This window comes from Anopheles darlingi, chromosome 2 (genome assembly GCF_943734745.1).
Source record: "Anopheles darlingi chromosome 2, idAnoDarlMG_H_01, whole genome shotgun sequence".
Classification (NCBI taxonomy): domain Eukaryota; kingdom Metazoa; phylum Arthropoda; class Insecta; order Diptera; family Culicidae; genus Anopheles; species Anopheles darlingi.
In genome coordinates this window covers 67,511,057-67,531,056 of record NC_064874.1, presented here as the reverse complement: position 1 = coordinate 67,531,056, position 20,000 = coordinate 67,511,057, and the positions used below count along the sequence as shown (strand labels likewise).

The window sequence follows — 20,000 nt, the reverse complement described above, 5'->3', positions numbered from 1 at the left end:
ATTCGAATTTTGTTCGACATCACACTCTCGTCTTGACCATTGTTAGTCGCAGTACGTTTCATATTTATGCTTTTTCGATAATCATCATTTCGTTCAACACAAGATATCATCTCTTTTTGGCCTTGGAGGCTGTTTGCGAAGAATGAGCTTTATACACTGCTTTTCTTTTCTCGAAATCTTCGATTGTACCTACCCACTGTTTTTATTAACCTTATGCACTGTGTAACCAACTGGTTTATACAACGGTTTTGGTTCAATTTAGCTGTCATTGTTTTACTATCATTTGGCGGATCTGTACCATTTTTCAACCATCTTTTTCCGCGGTGTATATATTTCGGAACACTCGCCGAGATGTTAAATACATTCAAACAGGTATCCATCGGGTGAGAACATTTGTAATTACCGAAAGAATAGCAGGTTTTAAAACATTGCTCGCTCTCTAAAATTGACACATTTTAGCAGGTATATCAGTTTCTATGTTTTAAACAAGTTGACGCGAAAACTGGAAGGTTCAACCAATTTGTCAAGTGCTGAAGAAGCGCACCAACATCTGGAAAAGATGTCAATTATCGATAGAGGAGAACGCCTTTCGTCTCGCCGCACGTTAAGCATCGACACTGGATAGCGTACCTCTGAGAGCTTGTGACCGCGTGGAAGATAATACTCTATCCCATTACTTTCCATTTGTGCTTAGCAATTTCTCTAGTCTTCGGTGTATTAGTTCGATTGTTTTTTTTATTGCATTCCGTGCAGCAGTATCCAGACACATTCTTGAGATCTCAAACTTCTTCCTTGATCATGATAAGGATGATGGTTTCCTTTTCCTTTTCTCTTTCCAAAAATTTACTCCCGGTTTCCGAATTCCAAAATCAGAGATCACCAGAATGACGTGCGTCTCAGTTTGCGCAAATCAAACCGTAATAGTTTGCTAGTACAAATAATGATACAATTTGCTCTACAATTTTGTTATGCTGAAATCAATCTAATCCTTTGCAATGGGCATGGCAACTCAAGGACAGGACTTCATCTACCAGACCATGGACCTCTGATTACCCCATTCCATCATTTTGCTTCCAGATGCATAACCAAAATTAATCGAATCGCATTGAATCGCATGTCCCACTGACAGAAAAATAAGCATGCATGATAGTGATTGTATAGCTCTGTTGTTATTACATCATGTACGTTGCTACAAAGCTGGCGGCACTGTGTGTACTTTGCCTTTTTTGGCAGAATCGAAACGAGCAATAATCCCACTCATACAGGTGTTTGGCATCCGAATAAATTCGTTTAACAATAAATATAGAAAGTGCAGTGAACATTCTGTTAGACTGTTTTTTTCTGTTTCTCCTCGAGCAGTCAATATGCAGCAACTCTTGCTGTTTTGCTACGCTCCCGCCTGCAGGCAGAACTTTCGCTGTTCTGCTACACCAACCCGATATACGATTCTATGAGGGATCTCGATCCCTGCTCTTTTGTTAAGTATCTTGTTTGCCTAGACTTTACTACTACGGCAACCAACCTACACTAAAGAGGGGGGGGGGGGGGGGGATGTTTGACTTAACCTTATACCTAATGCCTATCGTCAAACCTAGCGCTACATAATTGAATATCACTTGCTAAAGCTTACACGCTGCTCACACAAACTCACATTCACTCATACACACACCCACACAGAAAAATGTCCAAATAATCCAAACCAGAAACGGCTGGTTGCCGCCGTCACTTTGATCTCTATTGTGTGTTTGTGCGTGCACGTGCTCCCGCCGGTGCCTGCAGTTTTTCCCGGTTCGTCGATTCTATGCTCTGGTAATGCAATCGAATGATACGATATCGAAACATGCTTTTGCTGCAAAGATCGTCATTTACCCCATTTTCCCATTTAAAGCCTTTTTACCGAAACAATGTTTCCCTTGATTTTGCTTTGTGTAGAAAGTAAAAAGTAGAATAGCACAATGAGCACATGACCACAATCGTCAACCACATTCCGTGCAAACACTCGCAGCGGTCACGCACACTGGCACAAAGAGTATCTTCGGTTGGCCTAGAGGTGCCGGTTAACGTAAGACAAGGAGGCTTATCGTAATTTAAGATATGTCAAACGAAGGAGAACGCTTGGGTGGGACTTTGCAACCATCTAGCCTTCTGACGAGCTTCTTCAAAGTATATCCTCAATTGTAAAAAAAAATGTTTGCATATATATATATACATACATGTGTTTTTATGTAAATATATATAGTGTATGAGGCTGCTTTTTATCGTAAATATCTGTTAGCATGGGTCTGCAAATAGGGAATACATCCTTTCCTATTGCTTCTAGTTACATCACCTTTACCTTCTCCTACTCGTTTACCGCACAATGCCCTCTTAATCTATTGCTTCTGCTTCAAAATGCGCACACAAAACCAATGGCTAGTCTACCGTGGTAGTCTTGCAAGTGAGACTATCCTTCAACATTCGGTGCTGTTTCTGTTTTGCTAAATCAAATCAAAAACGAGTCCGTTTCGCATGAACGGCACTCGTTCAGATAGTGAAAAGGATCAAAAATGAATTGTTAAAAACGATAACTTCCTCCCTGCCCACAAAGTGCGATCGATGGGTGTACAAAATGTGTAAACATGCTGTGCTCGATCGCATAACACTGCAGCGATCATGAGCTACTAATGTGCTAATGCACTTGAGCTTACTGCTCTGCACGGCAATCGATCCATCAAACGATTGTTTCTGCCTGTGTGTCTCCTGTTCCTCTTCTAGGTTTGCAGATCATTAACGGAGGTGACGATATAGATCGAGCTCACCTTAGCCCGCTGGATCGCGGTCACCGTGTTCTCGCCCAGCATTTTAAACAATATGTACCCAATGATGATGGCAAAGCCGGCCACGAGCACGCGCACAAACGAATCCTCGTTCAGCTGGATGATAACCCAAGCGCCCGCACCCGTGATGCACATCAGCGTCACGATGATGATCGTCTTGGCCCAGTGCTGTATGGTGAAACCCTTCTCCCAGTCGAGCCTGCAAAAAGTGCCACATGTATTACGGGTTAACATTGGGATTTACATCCATTTCCATCTATCACTTCCTTCTTCGCTTACCTATTAGATCGTTCGATTTCGTACGGTGAGTCGCACACTTTGCACTTCAGCACGGCGTCACTGTTGGCACAACTATCGACCAACCAGCGGCGTAAGCACTCGTGATGTACCGAGCTCACGTCGCCAATGCACTTGCACGGTTGAATCAACGGTTCCGGTTTGTCCGTATCATAACATATCCAGCAATCCTTTTTCGCTAGAAACGATTGGCCCTCCTCGGCAGTGGCCGATGTAGACGGTTCCGCCGGCGCCTCCGTCGACTCCGGTGCTACTGGATCGATCTGACGCGTCAGCAGCTTGCGCGGGTTGAGTATCCATAGCTGCTCCGGTGCCATCGAGTTCCACAGGCAGCACGGGAACCAAAGCGCCACGCCAACTTCCGCCAATCGAAACACGATATCGTGCCAGTTGCGCGAATACACAGGAACTCTGAGCAGATGAGAAACCAAGAAAACATAAAAACCGTCCTGACTACTCAGAGGATGACCTCCATGCTATTTCGCCTGAATTCACGTACTTTTTCTTCCAGAAATCACCAAGCGTCTCTGAGGTGAGAAAACCGACGATCACTATCATCATGATCGCCTGGCTCAGCAATCCAAACCGCGACTGATGCAGCTGGGAAGCGTTCACATTCTCGCTATTTGGCACCACACCGAAATCGTACACGAATCCGCCACGAACCTAGAACGAAAAACGGTATGAATATAGTTTAAAAAAACGATCCAATTTTACTAACATTAACGCTACCAGCCGCGAAATGAAAGAGACGGAAGCAACTATTTCGAACCAATGTAAAGCGTACGTCCAAGCCTTACTGTGTTTACCATGAATCATGTACACCAATTTACTGGTAATCGAAATCAAACTACTCACAAAGAAATGTGTTGGCAAAACACATTCAATCGTTCACATTCATAAACATACACAAACTGAATGTCGACACTACTAAAATGTACATACCTTGAAGAACACTTCTACTCCGTAGATGAGGAAGAATATCACCACGATCAGCAGCAGGACTGCGTAGCATCCGTTGAAGAACGACGTGCTCCGACCGGTGAACAGATGCGAGTAGGCGATCTCGGCCAGAAACAGACTGTACGGGAGAAGATTGAATGCCAGAAAGCCGAGAAAACTCTTCGAGAGGAACTGCGATCGCTCCCAGCGGATGCCCTGTAGGTGGAAGATCTGGGTGCGCACGAAACCGACGCGATTAGTGTATGAATTAGTTTTTCTCGTTACGAAATGCCTGCCTGCCCTAATCGATTGCGATCCAAGAGCGACTACCACGGTACTGCTACTAGTGCTTCTTCTAATAAATATGCGACGCGCAGCGTTGCATCTCTTTTGCATACCTTTACCAATTATCACCTCGCTGTTTGAATTAAACCATTGGATCCACACCCTACACACAATCGCCCGGAGACTGTAGCGTATAGAACTAACAGCTACGACCGATCGCTTTTCAACGGTATGATTAGCATCGAAGAAATCAGCATTACTATAAAATCGTCCACAAATGGTTTCTCCGTGCTCAAAAACCACGGTTATATGCTGTTGAGTGTTTGTGTTCGCCAATTGTGACAGGGCGTAAAAGGCGACGATATCCACCGGATGCGTACAGCTCCAACGCCCGATCGCTTCTCGTCCGATCGGTTATGCGAAGATGGGACACACAAGCGATTCGATTTCGGAGAACGATTTGGAGCACGTACGATTAATATGAAGCGATCCCCGCCCAGGGTTAACGACGAACTATAACTTGAACTGCACCACTATAATCCGATCCGTGGACGTTCCGCCGGACCGCTAACAGGCGTTCAGTTTGTTCAGAACGGCCCAGCCGCCGTGCAACACTCTCCCGCTTCTGGCGGTCACTCGTAGTATTCCCAAGTTAATGACTACACTGTGTAGAGTTTGCTGCAATTTCGAAGGCCAGCTCAATGGTAGTATGCATGAAGGGTACATTTCTCGAGTGGCTCGTTGGCAGTGTCCGGAGTCCGTTCGCCGGTAGTTAAACTAATACTAACCCCCGCACACAATTGCTGGTCCGATTCGAGTGGTTTGTTGACACTGTCCCTTACATGCAGAGGCAGCTACAGTGACATGCCTCTCAATTCAAAATACTCCGTTTCCGAGCTCCTCACTACCGTTAGCGTATGCAGCGATACGTTTTTACTACAAATCTTACATATAACCGCCCTCTCCACGGTCTCAATGATGAACGATGTGGTAAGTGAACCTGTGCGATGCAGGCTCTGTCTATAGACCCGCACAATCAAAGGAGATTTACGTCCTGCCACAGTTTACGGGTTTAAGGGCTAGGCATACAAATAGCTACGACACTCTTTTTGTGGTGTCAGGCTACATATCTCATATTAATGCCTTTAAAACTGATGGCTACTATTGTGATCACTCGATCGAGAATAGCCACGAAAGTAATAACAAGCTCTAGACGTACTTATCGACTTGAAGACGATCTGGCTCTGACCTAATTCCTTCAGATTAGATTTGTTTCTATTTACTAGGTCACTATCGATTGATACATTTACACTAGTGACACTCGCGAGAAACTAAATGAATATACTGTAAAGAAAGTTCTTCTTGATCCTTTCACCATGGTTTACATATACTATCATACAACTGAAATCGAACAGAGTTCATAATTATGATAACTGACACTTTGGAACGCGATCCTTGTTTGTTCAAGTGAATAAGTATAGTATGTAAAGCCGTATTTCAGAATCAAATGTATAGATCACCCTTTTCTTTTCCGCCCTTTACTAATAAGAAACAACATAGTCGACCATTGACGTCACCATAATACTACAAAATGGAATAGTGTCAACCGGTGTGTTAGGATGATTGAAGGCAATCAATTATGCAACTATACGAACCACATCTATAACATATTCTTTCTAGTGAAGGGTTATTCACTACCTAACGATATTTTACCAGTCATATTTCCCTAAGCATAACATAAACACTTACCTCGGCCCAAAGGCAAACGACGAGCGAAGCACAAGTCATCACAAGCGGATAGTAGAGCGACATCAGATAGGAAACCCATGCCGGCTGGAGTGTTTCCTATGGATAACAAAATGAACACGGGTGATATCAGCAGACTGATAACGATACTGGTTGGTAGCCGACAATGGATCTTTCTAGTAGGTCCGCCCCGACGACCACTTACCGGTGTTGTGAAGTAGGCACCCCGTAGTACCGCAGCGACAAAGACAAAAAAGTAGAGCAGCTTCTGTGTGGTCAAGCGACAGGCACGAAGAAAGCTCGGTTGTTTCAGCCGCTGGTATTCGGCAATGATGCAGATGAGGAGTTGGACGAGTGACACAAATCCGACGAAGTAGAATACCGCCGAGATGCCTACAATGCAGATGCAGAAACAATTAATGAAAGAATCGAGAAGCAAGTTGCGGCACAAGTTGTATGAGGGTAGAGCAGTTGTTCTTACCTGCATGATAGGGCAGATTAAAGCCGGAACACTCTTCGCCGCTGTAACGGATCTCGCAGAGACAGGTGCCGTTTAGACAATCGCCCCGGCCCGAGCATTGTGCTTCGTTCTCGGGCGAAATTTCTCCTGCCGGGATCGAGGAGCACCCCATTAGGCGTTCGAACCGTGATACCATAATATTACATTAGAGACCTGAGGAATACAAAACCAAAAAGCAGTTAGTACTTGTTTCGGTTCACGATGAGATACGGGCACGTGTTGCCTAAAGTGTGTTTTCCAACTGTTACACGGATAATATTTGTCCAGACGATGAGCGAACGTCATCCCCACATCGGCAACAGATATCGGGGAAATTGGGTGGGGGACGACCACATAACCACCTTTTCTAGAATAAGCTGTTCATGGTGAAAAGCACCAGATCACGCTCGCACAACACTTGCGTCGTGATGAAATATTAAAAACCATTAGCGAGACATGTAACCAACCCGTCTCCGAACGACCGGTGGAATACACAAACTGTGCTAACCACGAACCTGGCCCGCTAGAATCCTTGTTGTAGAAGAGGTCGCGGACATACAGATGAATGTTTTATTAATGAAAATGTTCACACTTCATCATTTCAATCGTGTTGTTTTTGGGAATGTTAGGCACCTTGTGTAGAAGTTAGTGACACTAACAAAAATCCCAACGAAACAAACCCACTAGTTTCCTATCGATTACTTGTCCGGTTCACTGTAATAGTTCAACCACTATCTACCGTACATCATTCATGTCATAAGCTTATTGTGGAACAACTGAAGGAAAGGAGCACATACGCATGTGCCTCTCTGTCTTTTTCCGGAACATCGCAGTAGATCAGCACTAGCATAAGTAATCGCGGTGGTAGAAAACACGTGCGAACTCATCCGCAACCCGCCCCACGTGTCGTTAAACGCCTGGAACATCGACACCCACCATCAAGGTCAGTTGAGTGCACTGGTCCCGGTGGCATCCCTAGAGGAAGGTAATTTGGTTGACAAATGATCAATTAAGGATCGTGATGAACCTCAACCATTCCAGACTGACTATATGTCTGACGAAACGAGGAAAAATTACTGTATTAATTAACATGCAGTGAGACAATCCCAAAAGGAGAAGAAGTGGTGTCGCTCCTTGTCATCAGCATAAACCACGATGGATCGATGTACGAGCAGGCCCGTGGACGACAAATACGAGTCCCGCTCCCAACGGTGGATGTAATGGAGTTGTGACGCGTACGATGGTGATTCATGGTTACCGTGACGCGGAACAATACGTCGTGCCATTGCGCAGACTTTGTATCGTACACACTCCTATCCGTGGGACCATACATACGAAAGAAACGAACGAAGTAAATGGAAAGGAAAAGCTGCCGATCCATCAAAACGTAGAGCTGTGAGCTAGCACTTTCACACGTGAATATACGGCATGCTAGAGTGCAGCTGGTGGTGCGTCAAGTGTGCCATATCTACGCGAACAAACTAAGTACGGCTGCACCCGGCGGAAACCACCCTACAAGTCTCGGTGCACCTGTACCGATGGCATGCTATGTGTTGTCAAGTGCGAATGTGCTAGCCACGGTCACCAGCACTCGCTTGCTCATCGCCATCCTCGCCACGGGAGTACAGCTGTCCGCCGGTAGCAAGCAGCGACGAACTGGCATCAGAGACGATTGAGTGCGATTCAATTAGACCGTCACTGTGTTTCATCACAATAGTCGAGCGTTCTGATGTGTCATTGTTGTCGTAGAGTCGACTGATGAACTTTTAAATTACACATGATCTATCCAGCACTTAGGAATCATATATAAACTATTTGATAATCAATAGAATCAAAATTTAAAAAGGTTTAAACATGATTTTTTTTAAAACAAATACTCCAGAAATTATGTAATGTGAAATAAAAAATAATATAGATTTCCGCATTTGAGCTGTTCCGATGACAGGCAATGATTGTCTTCCTGGTTTCCATTTGATTGGATTTTAATTAAAAAAAAAACATAAAATTAAGTATATGAAATAACTCTTCAACACGACTTATATAAATGTTCTCAGCCGTAATACTATCGCATTGCGCGTGACCATGGAACGATGGTCAATTGAAAGTACCATGACGCTGATTGCTTATTTGAACGAACTCTTTTCATCTTGGCGCATTTTATTCAGCCTTCTGATGGGTGACAAACGACTACTAGGCTGGTGGTAAACTAGCAACTGGTTTATTATGGGAGCAGCAATTGTATCATTCATGCCAATAGTGCCTATTAGTGCTATCGTTTCGTCGAGCAAATTCAAAGCAAGTGTTTTAAACTGTGTCGCATATCCTTGCAGCGGCTACATTACTGGCTTCCGATAACAGGGCAGCATAACATCACAAATACAAAACTTATTCCGTGGCTTACTATAATGACCAAACTGAAAAACGAATGGGCCAAGAGTAGGAAAACAGAACGACAACGGAAATGGTCTGCATCACATAATATGTTTTCACCAAGAACACGATACCGTGCCGTAAACAAGCGTAAATTATTCAAACCCATCCGCAACCAACCAGCAGCCAGGAGAAGGCAGGGCAGCAAGCAGGTTGGGAGTTGATAGCGCGCGCGTCAGTGAAATTTATATCGCACGCTACGCAGCCCATCTCTCCTGATTCCGCCCACTGCTTGCCATGCCGAAAATATATGCGGGAGGGCGTCGTCCGTAAGGACAGCTGGATGCTCGTTGATTACCTCTGGAATGCTCACCATAGATTCACACACTACGCACCACAGACGGATGCAAAAATAGATTAGAGCAGCCATTTCGCTCGCGACCGTTACATGGCTGTCGTCGGTTTTGTTTATTTTATTCGGTTATTTATCATTCTTTTTTCGCAAAAGGGGAAACAACTTGGGTCGCTCAATCGACAAGAGAGCACCCGGCTAGCCGGTACGCTCCGAAATGGCTTTAGCTCCTTTCGAGAGCCGATAGCATCCAATAGATAGAGGGCAGGGGACACACGGATGATGCGACATCGCACACCAAGCGTGCCGTCGTTGATGAGACGAAAGTGTGGAAAATAATTGCCACAAAGCGTGGTGTGAGATTCAATTGCGCATCGGTGTGCCCTAGCGGTAGCGGCCACGGAGATGCAGTCGGATGCAACGAGATGATTGTTCACAGAGTTTCACGAAAAGTAGGCCGCCCAATCGTCATGAAGACGACCATTCGAACCGTTGCCACCAGGCCGGATTAATGAAATGACTGAGCAATAAACAATCAAACAAATGGATTATTGGTGGGTTGCTGGTGTAAAGCTTCGTGACAGTGAGGGTAGAGCGTGGTCCTATGCCATGACTCGCTATGATGGCCACCATTTTCGTGGTAATTTTCATCTGTTCCCCACGATTGTGTTACTATGGTAGATGTTGATTGACTGAAGTAACCAGATTGTGTAGGGCTTCCCGCAAAGATCATAATTGAAACCTGTGCCCAAACGGTGGCTCTAGAACAGAATAATATTTAGAAAAAAGACTTGGTCGCTTTGAGATTGAACCTCCGATAGCCTTACCCCGCCGATGCGAACTCTACCATTCGTGGGTATCCGTGTACGTGCGTGGAATTTACTCAACGTATCTACTCGTTTCGTGGCCAACACTCCGAATCGGGAAGGAGCGACCGCACATTTCACCTTGCTGGGCGATCTTGCCTGCCGATGTCGTCGTCGCAGAAATTGTTTGTGTTGGACCAAACATACGGGGACGCCGTGCACTCCTCCAATACACTATCCATCCAAAACTATAGATTTTCAACGGTCGGAGTGGTGGCGAATGGAAAGCAAGCGAGTGCAGCCAATTCATCATGAGACTGCCAGGCGATGACGAGATGAAATGTGGACCTTTTTTTTTCTTTTTCTTCCCAAAGAACAGACCGCTGCTAATTAAATTTGAGACAGCTCCGATAAGCGCCGTATGTAAATTGCAGGAACCGAACGATGGAAAATCCAAAAACAGCCCCCCGCAACACACCGCGACCTCCACTGGTGACCTCAACCGTTTCCTTCGTCTCAGCACGAACGCTCGTCGTCGGCCAGTAATCACTTCACCACCCACCAACCACACCAACCACACCATCCGCGGCCCCTTTTTTGGCGTTGATAAGAGAATGGGCACAAAAGGAACATTCGTCTGATACGGGGACGTCGGAAACGTTAAACCCCTTTTGATAACACATCCTACTCCTCCTCGATAGACCGCCCACAAATTCGCAATACCTACCAGGATTTTGCGGAAGGTGCGAGACACCCGTTAGAACCGATTTCATTTGTTTCTGGAGCACAGTCTGGCCTCACGACACAGTTCACACTTTCCAATTTCCGGCGGTGGAGTCTTCACGCACGGGGCCTTTGTTTCGATGCTTTTTTCGTTTAACCTTTCGGTGGGTGCAAACTCTGGGGGTGGTTTCACGCAACACACAGCAGGCTGGCCGTAACACGGGTTTATCGTACACTTTCGCGCTGCACCACACTCGATTCACACGATGATGGATTTCTTTAGACCAGCCTTGCCATTCTCAGCCCCATTCGTTTCCCTTTTTCACAGTTTTTTGCTGATTTTAACAACAAGATTTTTCGTCAGCAGATTTTTATTTTCCCCGTTTCTCGAGCGACCGCTCATACACGCATACCACCGCACCAAAGCCGTGTACGTACACGAAAATGCTATACTTGTGTGTGTTTCATCATCGGCAGTGTTGCCAGACGGCCCAGTAAACACGATCCCACTAGAAGCGAGAATTTTTCCACACAAATCATGAAGCATGATGAATTTTGCTTCAAAATTCAAGTGAGTCCAGCTATTCCAAATTGAAGGCAATCACTTGAGCACCAGAAATTACACAAAAGAAGGCGATGAGAAGCCAGATAGAACGAAAACGTACAAGAGACCAAGGTACTTTAAAAAGACAGGTAGCTTTATCCAGAACAAATCCCCGATTTTATTTTAGAAAAAACTTCAGAGTTTGACATTCACGGGATGGTGGGATGTTTACTTCGGGAACGCTCTTTTCGGAGCTGTTTTCGCTTTTCTGTGGTATTACGACAGTTCAAATTCACGAAAAGTGGCACGAAAGTTGAAGTTTATGCAAATATTCTCAAAATTCTTCCTAGTGTTTCAATATGGTATCGGTCCGTAGGTCTTGCCACCCGGCCTAGAACAAGAGCTAGCTGGCGTTCCTGGACCGTGCTCACTCGCTGTAAAACATAACTCGGTTGCTCGATTGATCTTAAATAGAGAGATGAATCATTTAAACATCCGAAAAAGAGTGAAATCAGGTACTTTCCTTGATAAAACCACCAAACTTGCCCATATCTTCTTCTTCTTCTTCTTGAAACTCACGTGGTTTTGTTTATAAAAGCGCCCTCCTATGAATGTCAAACAAATTCAAAATGGTGACCTGTCAAAGCGGTTAAGATGCTACCTGTCTTTTTAAAGTACCTTGCAAGAGACGTGTTTTTCATCGACCTCGTTTAGTGCCAATTGTGAGCCATGTGTAGCTCAACAAGGTTCATAGACATCACTGGTTGATTGGGGAACAAACGAAAGAGTGAGACAGACGAGGAAGCTGTCAACTCGCTTCCTCTCACTTCAACGCTTCAAGAACGCACGTCACGACACGCACCAAAAAAATTGGCCAAAAACTTGAGTGCTAAAACAAAAAGCGTTATCGTTATCCTGAATATCGAATCGCCCGGAACCTAGGCGGTAACTGACCTCCTTGTTCTTCCACTTTTCTCTGCCGAACGTTCAGCGAACGGTGGAAAAGCTGCATCGCGTCGCCGTCGTCGAGTCGAGTGAAGAAGAGCAAAAACCGAAGAAGGTACGCGCTGCGGAGGGGGGCGGACTCAGGACACGCGTTTGTTTTCGGAGTTGTTTGAACCGTAAGTTTCGTGTGTTTATCCTTCCCTTGCAGAGCAGCTGCGCCGCGATATCCCTAAGGTGGTGGACGGAACGATGGCAGACCAAACGGAGCTGCGAATGAACCTGGTAGCGATCAAGCGGGTCGACCCGTACGCGAAGGACATTATCAACTCGTCGGCACACGTCGCCTTCTACGTGTTCAACAACGAGGACAGCGAGTGGGAGAAGACCGACATCGAGGGTGCGCTCTTCATCTACAGCCGGTACGCCGAGCCGTTCCACAGCATCTTCATCAACAATCGACTCAACACGAACTCGCTGGTCGAGCCAATTCGCGGCCAGATAGAACTACAATCGAAACCACCCTTTCTGCTGTACCGCAACGAGCGGTCGCGCATCCGTGGTTTTTGGTTCTACAACAACACCGAGTGCGATCGCATCGGCGAAATCATTCAACGCCTCGTCACCGATTGCGCCGAGGCTGAGAAGCTGAATCCTGTCGTGAACGGTGGTGGTGGTGGTGCCGGAGGTGGCTCTATACCGCCCGGGATGTTACCGGGCATTAACGACAACGGTCCTGCTGAATCGGAATCTAACAATGTGGACATTTTCAGCATGCTCACGAAGGCGCAGGAAGACTATCAGAACAATGCCGCTACGACAACCGGGGGAGGAGGCAAGGATCCAGCCGTTATCAATCATGCTGGTTTGACGGTGCTCGGTGGGCACAACATGCCCATCGTGCCGGTTCCTGCAACCCAGCAACAACAGCAGCCGATATCTAACCAAAATGCTCCGCGCAGTGTTGTGAACTTTTTTGCTGCGGCCAAACAACCGGCAGCCTCCGAAGTGCCACTCTTCAAAACGCACGCACCCGTCCATACGTTAGAGCAGATCGAGAAGCTGCACCGGGCGTCGACACCGCAGAAGGACCTAACGATCGCCGGCAGCGTCAATACTACCGGTAAGCTAACGCCGGATCTAAGCGAGCTCAAGCGCATGGGTGCCATTCCGATCATGGGAAGCGGAAATGGACCCCACACCCCTTCCGGTGGGTTGCCCGAGCTCGGCACCTCCCCGTTAGCCACGTTTCTCAGCACGGCTAACTTGTCTTCCGCGATGCGGATGAACAACAATCAGGCCGCGGTACCGAAAGCTAAGCTGATCGATATCAGTGAGCTAGAATCGCGCCAGAACCACCACTCACAGCAGCAGTCGCAACATCAGACGCCACTTCATGAGTTGTTGAAAAAATCGGAATCGATCGCAGCTACGGGGACACCGACAACGCCGTCCATTGTTCGGCCAGCCCTGATGCCTCCGACCATGTTCAAACCGACTGCAGCGGCGTCGGTCGGCGTCACTGGTTCACCTGGCACGGGTACGGTGGGACCGCAAACCGCTCTGAGCGATCTGTTCTCGCAGGTAACCTCCCGTTCCGCTGTTGGTGGTGGAGCAGTAGCAGTAAGCGGAGCAAAGGTACCATCAAGCGCAACGGGAAAACAGGCCGGATCGGCCGGGGCTAAGGGCGGAAAATCAAGAGACGGAACAGGGAATACACCGCCTAAGCAAGCAGGAGGAACACCGAAGTCGGTGGCTGATATCCTTTCGAAAGCAGCGGCCAATAGCAAGCAGAACAACAACGTTCACAATGCGGCGAGCACGGTCAGCGGCAATGCGAATGGCAGTAATAATAACAACAATAGCAGCAACAGCACAGCTGGAGGAACGGTAGAACCGCTCACTCAAAATCAGCTCATACAAGCCGTCAGTTATCTGATTAAGCACGATCCGGATTTTGTCAGAAAGCTGCACGAAGCATATGTTCGATCGTTCGCTGAGATGATGATATCCAACTAAAGCCGGAGAAATGATTCCGTATGTGTTTGTATGTCTGTATGTGTGTATGTATGTATGTAGGAGATCATCTGCTTATCCTGCTGCTACTGCACCTTCATCTCGGCCAGCTAATATCAATGTTTCTTGCCCCGTCTGTTCGCCGTCACCGTCCCTAGCATACTTTGTCCATCAGTTCACTCACAACCCGAGCAACCCATTCGAAGGCATGATGATTTATTTTCGTCGGAGTAGGCATACGAAGCATCATCATGAACGACCGAATGGGGCAAGCCAGATAAAAAGATCTTCTTTCGAAGCTAACAGAGCGCAAGATAGAGAGATAGAGACAGAGTGGAAAAAATACTTTTCGGGTACATGATCAAACTCACTGCAGCCTAGCAGGAGTGTTATAAATGGTCAATTGTGCGTGCATTGAAGGAGACCTGAGCGCGATTGCATTAGAATTAGTGAATCTGATTCTTTCTTTTTTCATGATTTAATCGATTCGTCTTTGCACTTATCTGATAGTTTTCATTTTTATTTTCCAAGTGGAAATTAGGTTTGCACAATTTAACATTTCATTTAGCAAAAATGCTGTAAATTCGACAAGTATTGGCACAAGCGCGAACGCTGTATTTAATTTTAATGGTACTAAATTTTGATTTTATGTCTCATCGCGCGCCGTTTTGTTTACTATCACTGCAACGTCTATTCCAAATGAAAACCTATAACAGGCCGATAGAAAAGTACTAGAAGGCCAAAAAGACATATGTTGCATCTCCCACTACCCGTCGGGAAATAAGCACAGAATGACGGTAAAGCAAGAGAAAGGGTTCTAGTTTAAGGCGAGAGCAAAGAGACATTTTATATATGTATTCTCCCTTCCCTTCGTCCTCTGTCTTTTTCCTACTCTTTTAAACTTTGTTTAACATTCACACATTCGCATCAGCCGTGCAGAATTAAGTCAGAAGGTAATCCCGCAATCGCTCCCGCTAAGGCTAGGATCTTCGACGGATATGCCAAACAGCGCTCGTACAAATAGCAAAAGGACGATAATTGTAGCCCAAGTGAAGAGCATAATGCATAAGAAGTCTACTTCTAGTTATTCAGTTGTATCACGAAGCTCATCAACAAAGGGGAGAGACAGATGATATAGAGAAGAGCACCGGGGACGGAATAGTAGTTAGCTTTATGTTCGATTTTGACAAAAACTGTATCTGCATCATTGTACACTTAACTAACGACTCTTCCATGAGTATGTGTGTATGTATACTACTACTGCATTAGGTCAGCGCAACGTAATGGCGGCGAAAGAAATAAAATCGCCTACATAGCCAATTGTTGCCGAAACCCGAAAGGGATCGATTGGCGGAAGAAGCGCAGTAAGCAAATGTAAAATCCGTAAATTTCACACTTTTCGATGTGGTAATGTTAAGCAAAGAATTCAACATACAGATTAGTCAGTAGCACACTGCATCCGATTCCCGGTCGGCGAGCTCTTTAGTGTAATGCAACTATGTTTTCTTGTTAGCGGAACAGAATCATCGGAGTAGATTAGGCGTCAGGGCGTTGTCGTGGGTGGTGACAGTGATGGACGATGGTACCGTGTGCAGCGCTTTAATGTCCTTCGATGGTATCGACGTCAACAGTGATGGGTAGGAACGTTTGCGAGTAGATGGAAACATGATTAGGGTGCGCCAGAAACGTATGACAACGACACTACGATTGTGGGTTTGCTTGACATGATGAAAATAAAGATACTTGAAGGCGCAGCTTTGACGCAGCGAACCAATGCAAACAACCGTTATGTTTGGTCACATTGAAAACGGCACTACGATCTTTCTCTACTCACCGCATCAACCTAAGCATGTTACTTGGTAACCCCGTTTAGGGGACTTTCGGTAATATGTAATTGCCTCCGCCTCTTGACATCAAACTCGTCGCCAGGTTCATTCTGTTGCATTATACTTTTTGTGTTTTTTTTTTCACGTTTCTTTACAATATTTCAAACATGTACGGTTTGTCCTTTCCATTCACAGCTTGTTTTTCGTATCCATTTTCTCTTTTCTCCAGCATCCTTTCAACCATCATTATAATCCTATATCTCTTAACGCAAACACTTCTCGTTCTCGTTCGGTTTTCCACTGCTCGCTTCTCTAATCTCAACGGGGGTTTCTTTCGACGCGTTCGACTTCGTTCGTTTTTATACGTTTTGTTTTAAACTAGCGTTCAACTTCTTCCTGCCTCACAGTTGACTCCTTACGTTTTGTTATTATTTTGTTTCTTTTACATAAAACTTTGTATATAGTACAACATTTCATTTCATCATTTTACCTCTTCTCACACTATCTTTCCCTCTCGTAGGACTGCTGCTTCATTCAGCCTTCCTTATCTTGGCTTTACTTCTTTTATAATTCACATTCTCGATCGTGTTCGTAAGCGTGTCGTAGAACTTGCCTCGTGCTTGTGTTCCCTCATTTCATCTTCTTTGAACTATACTCCTTTGATATTGTACCATCACTACTGATGCCCCTTTTAAAGTGTGCAAGAATCCTCTCCAATACCGCCCCCGGTTAACTGGCCTATTACGCTTTCTCATCATCAGTATTCCATGGCCGATCCGATTCAACACGTAACGCAATCAAACGAATGTCTGAAACAGCCTTCTTGTTTCTCTCCTCGCGCCTGTTTTAACAAAGTAGCTTACCCTTTTTAAGGTCAAAACAATCCAATCCCACTCTGATCTGTTTTTGTAAACACTCATATTTATCCTTTTACACCATCAAAGCAGCTGTAAAGCTTGTGCAATAACTGTTCATTCGTTTCTCTCACAACTTTAACCATTTTTCCTCAACCGCACAAAAAAACACCCTCAGTATTCGTACACTGTTCAGCATAAGAAAACATAGGACGTCCTGGGGAAAGCAAATCAATCCTTCACACACAACCACTTCATGGCAAATCACTGTATCCCTATATCTCCTAACCCAAATCCATCTACTACTCTGTACTTCCGTTTCCTTTGCTGGGGTTTATAAGTCAGTTTGGTTTTGCAGTTTCCTTTGCTCTATCCTATCCGCTCGGCAGGCTCTTGTTTACGTAAGATTTCAATATAGTGGTTTAGTTCGCTGGCCTGATGCATCGGTTTTCTTATACACATTGTTTAGCATAACATTCTTTTATTTACACAACACATGCACAATACCACCATGACGACCGTCTATGTTTTTTTGTGTTTTGTTACATCTTTATCTTTATCTCAAAAACCAGTTAATACCTGCATGCTACTACTACTACCAGTGGAAGGGCTTTTTTGGGTGTTGCTTTTCAAAAGTCTCTCCCAGCACTCTAAACTTGGAAGCAGTATTCATATTTGAACCATTGGGTTTTTTTTTGCAAAAAATTTCCAATAACATACAGTATTGAACGTAAAGAGTGTTTCATGAATGGAGCAATATGAACATTTCTTGACATGATGCATGTGAACAAAGCGTGACAGTGTGATTTATATTTATTCTATCACACATGCATATTCACGCTCTTCATTTAAACTGCCATTTTATTCCACTGGAAAATATTTCAAATCAGTGACAAAAAACACAATGGGTTTATTTACAAAATACAAGCAGTATTTGCAAAATCATAACATACCTGCCAGTCCCATCGGTCTTTCGTCACTTTCGAATGCCGAGGCCATGAGATTAAAAACATATAAACAAATCTTTAGCATTATAATGGATAGCTGCTGGTAGTTGAAAATAAAATTTGTACTAGTCGTAGCAGTAAGAGTGGTGGTAGTATCAGCAGTAGTAGTAGCAGTAGTAATAGTAACGGTAGTAGCATAAGTAGTATTTGTAGTAACTATAGAACCATATCTCCTACAACCTCATCACAACATTACACTCAATCGTAAACACGGTATCTGGGGTTTTATCTTATCTATCCTCTAGGTGATGGTCGAGCGAACCTCAGTGTATGTGTGTGTTTCTTACTGTTCGATTTTGGTTTTTATCCAATTAACCATTTGATACGGGATGCTGGGGTTTCTATGTACGTCGATCGACAAGGCGACTTAACGAGTTAGCAGCCTCGTTCAGTGCTTATATTAGGTAACATTGATTACTTACGAGTTTTCCTACTTTGTGTCCCTTTCTCAATAGCAAAACAGCAACCCATACGATCTCGTCGCGAAGAGCGCCATTCGTGAACCTCCTCATAAACTCCTCGCACACCTTCATCTCACTTCTGGCACAAGCGATGGGGGTCTATCGATATTCGCTCTACCTTTTTGAATGTTGTATCCATGTGCATCTTTATGACACGACCCTGTTTCACTTTCAGTACAAAACATCTACATTGCACAACAACGAAAATATTTATATTGTTGTATTGTTCTACTTTTTGCTTCTCATCTTTGTCTGAATTTCTGTGGTAGAGTACACACCAATTTAAGCATTATTCTGTCTCTTTCATACAATCTATATGAATTCACAAAAACAACCCAATTGACCAATGTCAAATAAATCAACCATGTTTTAATCAAAGAAAATTCATCATATCACGATGGTTAAGATCAAACGCACCATTAATGTAATAGTTTTCTGCCAAAGTATAACGCCCGATTGATCATGCTATTGCAGGTTGGTCAAGTTGATACATTAAAAGAATAAAAAAAAACTACGTATGATAAAACTGGTACAACGGCAAAACGAAAACAGATACTTTACAGCAATCGAGGAATTATGTGAATTTCCGATGTCCCGACACATAACAGTCTCTTATGGCACATCTTTCCGTGTACAATCCCACAATCATCAAATATGGGAGTATGAAAAAAAACAAAGTAGGGATTGGGACTAGCAGCAAACGCGAACCGTTCCAGGCTATTACTTTCGCCCTAATAACTTACTCTAACATTTCCACTGTTTGACTTATCTAATCAAACTGCAAAGACAATGGTTGGTTACACAAATGTGGCTTGCGATAAGTTTGACGAATGCACCGGAAGGGCGTCATGCTAACGTAAGAAGTAACGTCCACAACCGGAGCCACCGCTACTTGGTCAGTTCGTGCTGGGGTATGGGAACATCGTGCGATCTAGAGAGGGTATGCAAATTAGATGGATTAATTTATGACAAACAAAAACCTAATACATTCAGCGTCATCAACACTAACCGGAACTAAGGTTCGATTGTTTCGGTTTTGGCGGCAATTTCGGGGTAGTTTCACCGGGTGAAAACCTTGGGGAAATGTTCGTGCTGAAGAGTGTAAAAAACGAAAGATAATTAGAACCAACCGTATCGCGGATATTATGTCGTTCGGTCTGTGCTTACCTTGCCCTTCGGCAGAGTACATTCCCCTGCATTTGCTGCTGGTGCTGTTGTCCGGCAATAGGAGAGTTTTGAACCGATTTGGTTTTTCCCGTTGAAGGACTCGATCCTCCGACGACGACACCGGATTGAGCGCCAACTCCTGTTCCCGCTGCTGCTCCTATTGGGCCCGCTTGAGATGTGCTGGGACCACCCGCAGCTCCACCACCGGACGTTATGGAAGCAAGACCCGACAGCGATGAAGAACCGGCAATACTGGGAATGTTCTCTTTTGATGCACGATCCAACGCCGAGTTTCGCCTTATCATTATCGCGCTAGTGTTAGGTAGCATCAACATCCGCTGCTCATT

The 20,000-nt window shown here is 44.9% G+C and overlaps 3 protein-coding genes across 5 annotated transcripts in view; 1 reads left to right on the top strand and 2 right to left on the bottom strand.

The window, feature by feature from the left end:
• Positions 1-1,532: 1,532 nt before the first annotated feature.
• On the bottom strand, positions 1,533-11,257 carry LOC125950235 (uncharacterized). The gene is made up of 8 exons (XM_049678028.1): positions 10,841-11,257; positions 6,568-6,759; positions 6,292-6,479; positions 6,090-6,185; positions 4,059-4,286; positions 3,613-3,779; positions 3,096-3,524; positions 1,533-3,015 (listed from the first exon to the last, which is right to left on the bottom strand). The coding sequence occupies exons 2-8, from the start codon at positions 6,740-6,742 to the stop codon at positions 2,751-2,753; spliced, it is 1,548 nt and encodes a 515-aa protein (XP_049533985.1). The 5' UTR covers positions 6,743-6,759; positions 10,841-11,257; the 3' UTR covers positions 1,533-2,750.
• Positions 11,258-12,204: 947 nt separating this feature from the next.
• Positions 12,205-16,193, top strand: LOC125949885 (mRNA-decapping enzyme 1A). 2 transcript variants are annotated; one of them, XM_049677324.1, is made up of 2 exons: positions 12,205-12,440; positions 12,539-16,193. In XM_049677324.1, exon 2 carries the CDS (start codon positions 12,575-12,577, stop codon positions 14,339-14,341), a length of 1,767 nt encoding a protein of 588 aa, XP_049533281.1. In that variant the 5' UTR covers positions 12,205-12,440; positions 12,539-12,574; the 3' UTR covers positions 14,342-16,193. The 2 variants fall into 2 exon arrangements, with proteins under 2 accessions (XP_049533281.1, XP_049533280.1); XM_049677323.1 differs by having other exon boundaries at positions 12,534-16,193.
• Positions 16,194-16,222: 29 nt separating this feature from the next.
• The window catches only part of LOC125949884 (protein son of sevenless), an 18,003-nt gene continuing 14,225 nt past the window's right edge, over positions 16,223-20,000 (bottom strand). For both annotated transcript variants that reach the window (XM_049677319.1, XM_049677320.1), the window contains exons 19-21: positions 19,654-20,000; positions 19,496-19,578; positions 16,223-19,417 (exon numbers count right to left, since the gene is read on the bottom strand). The exon at positions 19,654-20,000 is cut by the window's right edge and continues 78 nt beyond it. In XM_049677319.1, the coding sequence (XP_049533276.1) occupies positions 19,383-19,417; positions 19,496-19,578; positions 19,654-20,000 (465 nt within the window). In that variant the 3' untranslated portion in view covers positions 16,223-19,382. The remainder of the gene's footprint in view (positions 19,418-19,495; positions 19,579-19,653) is intronic.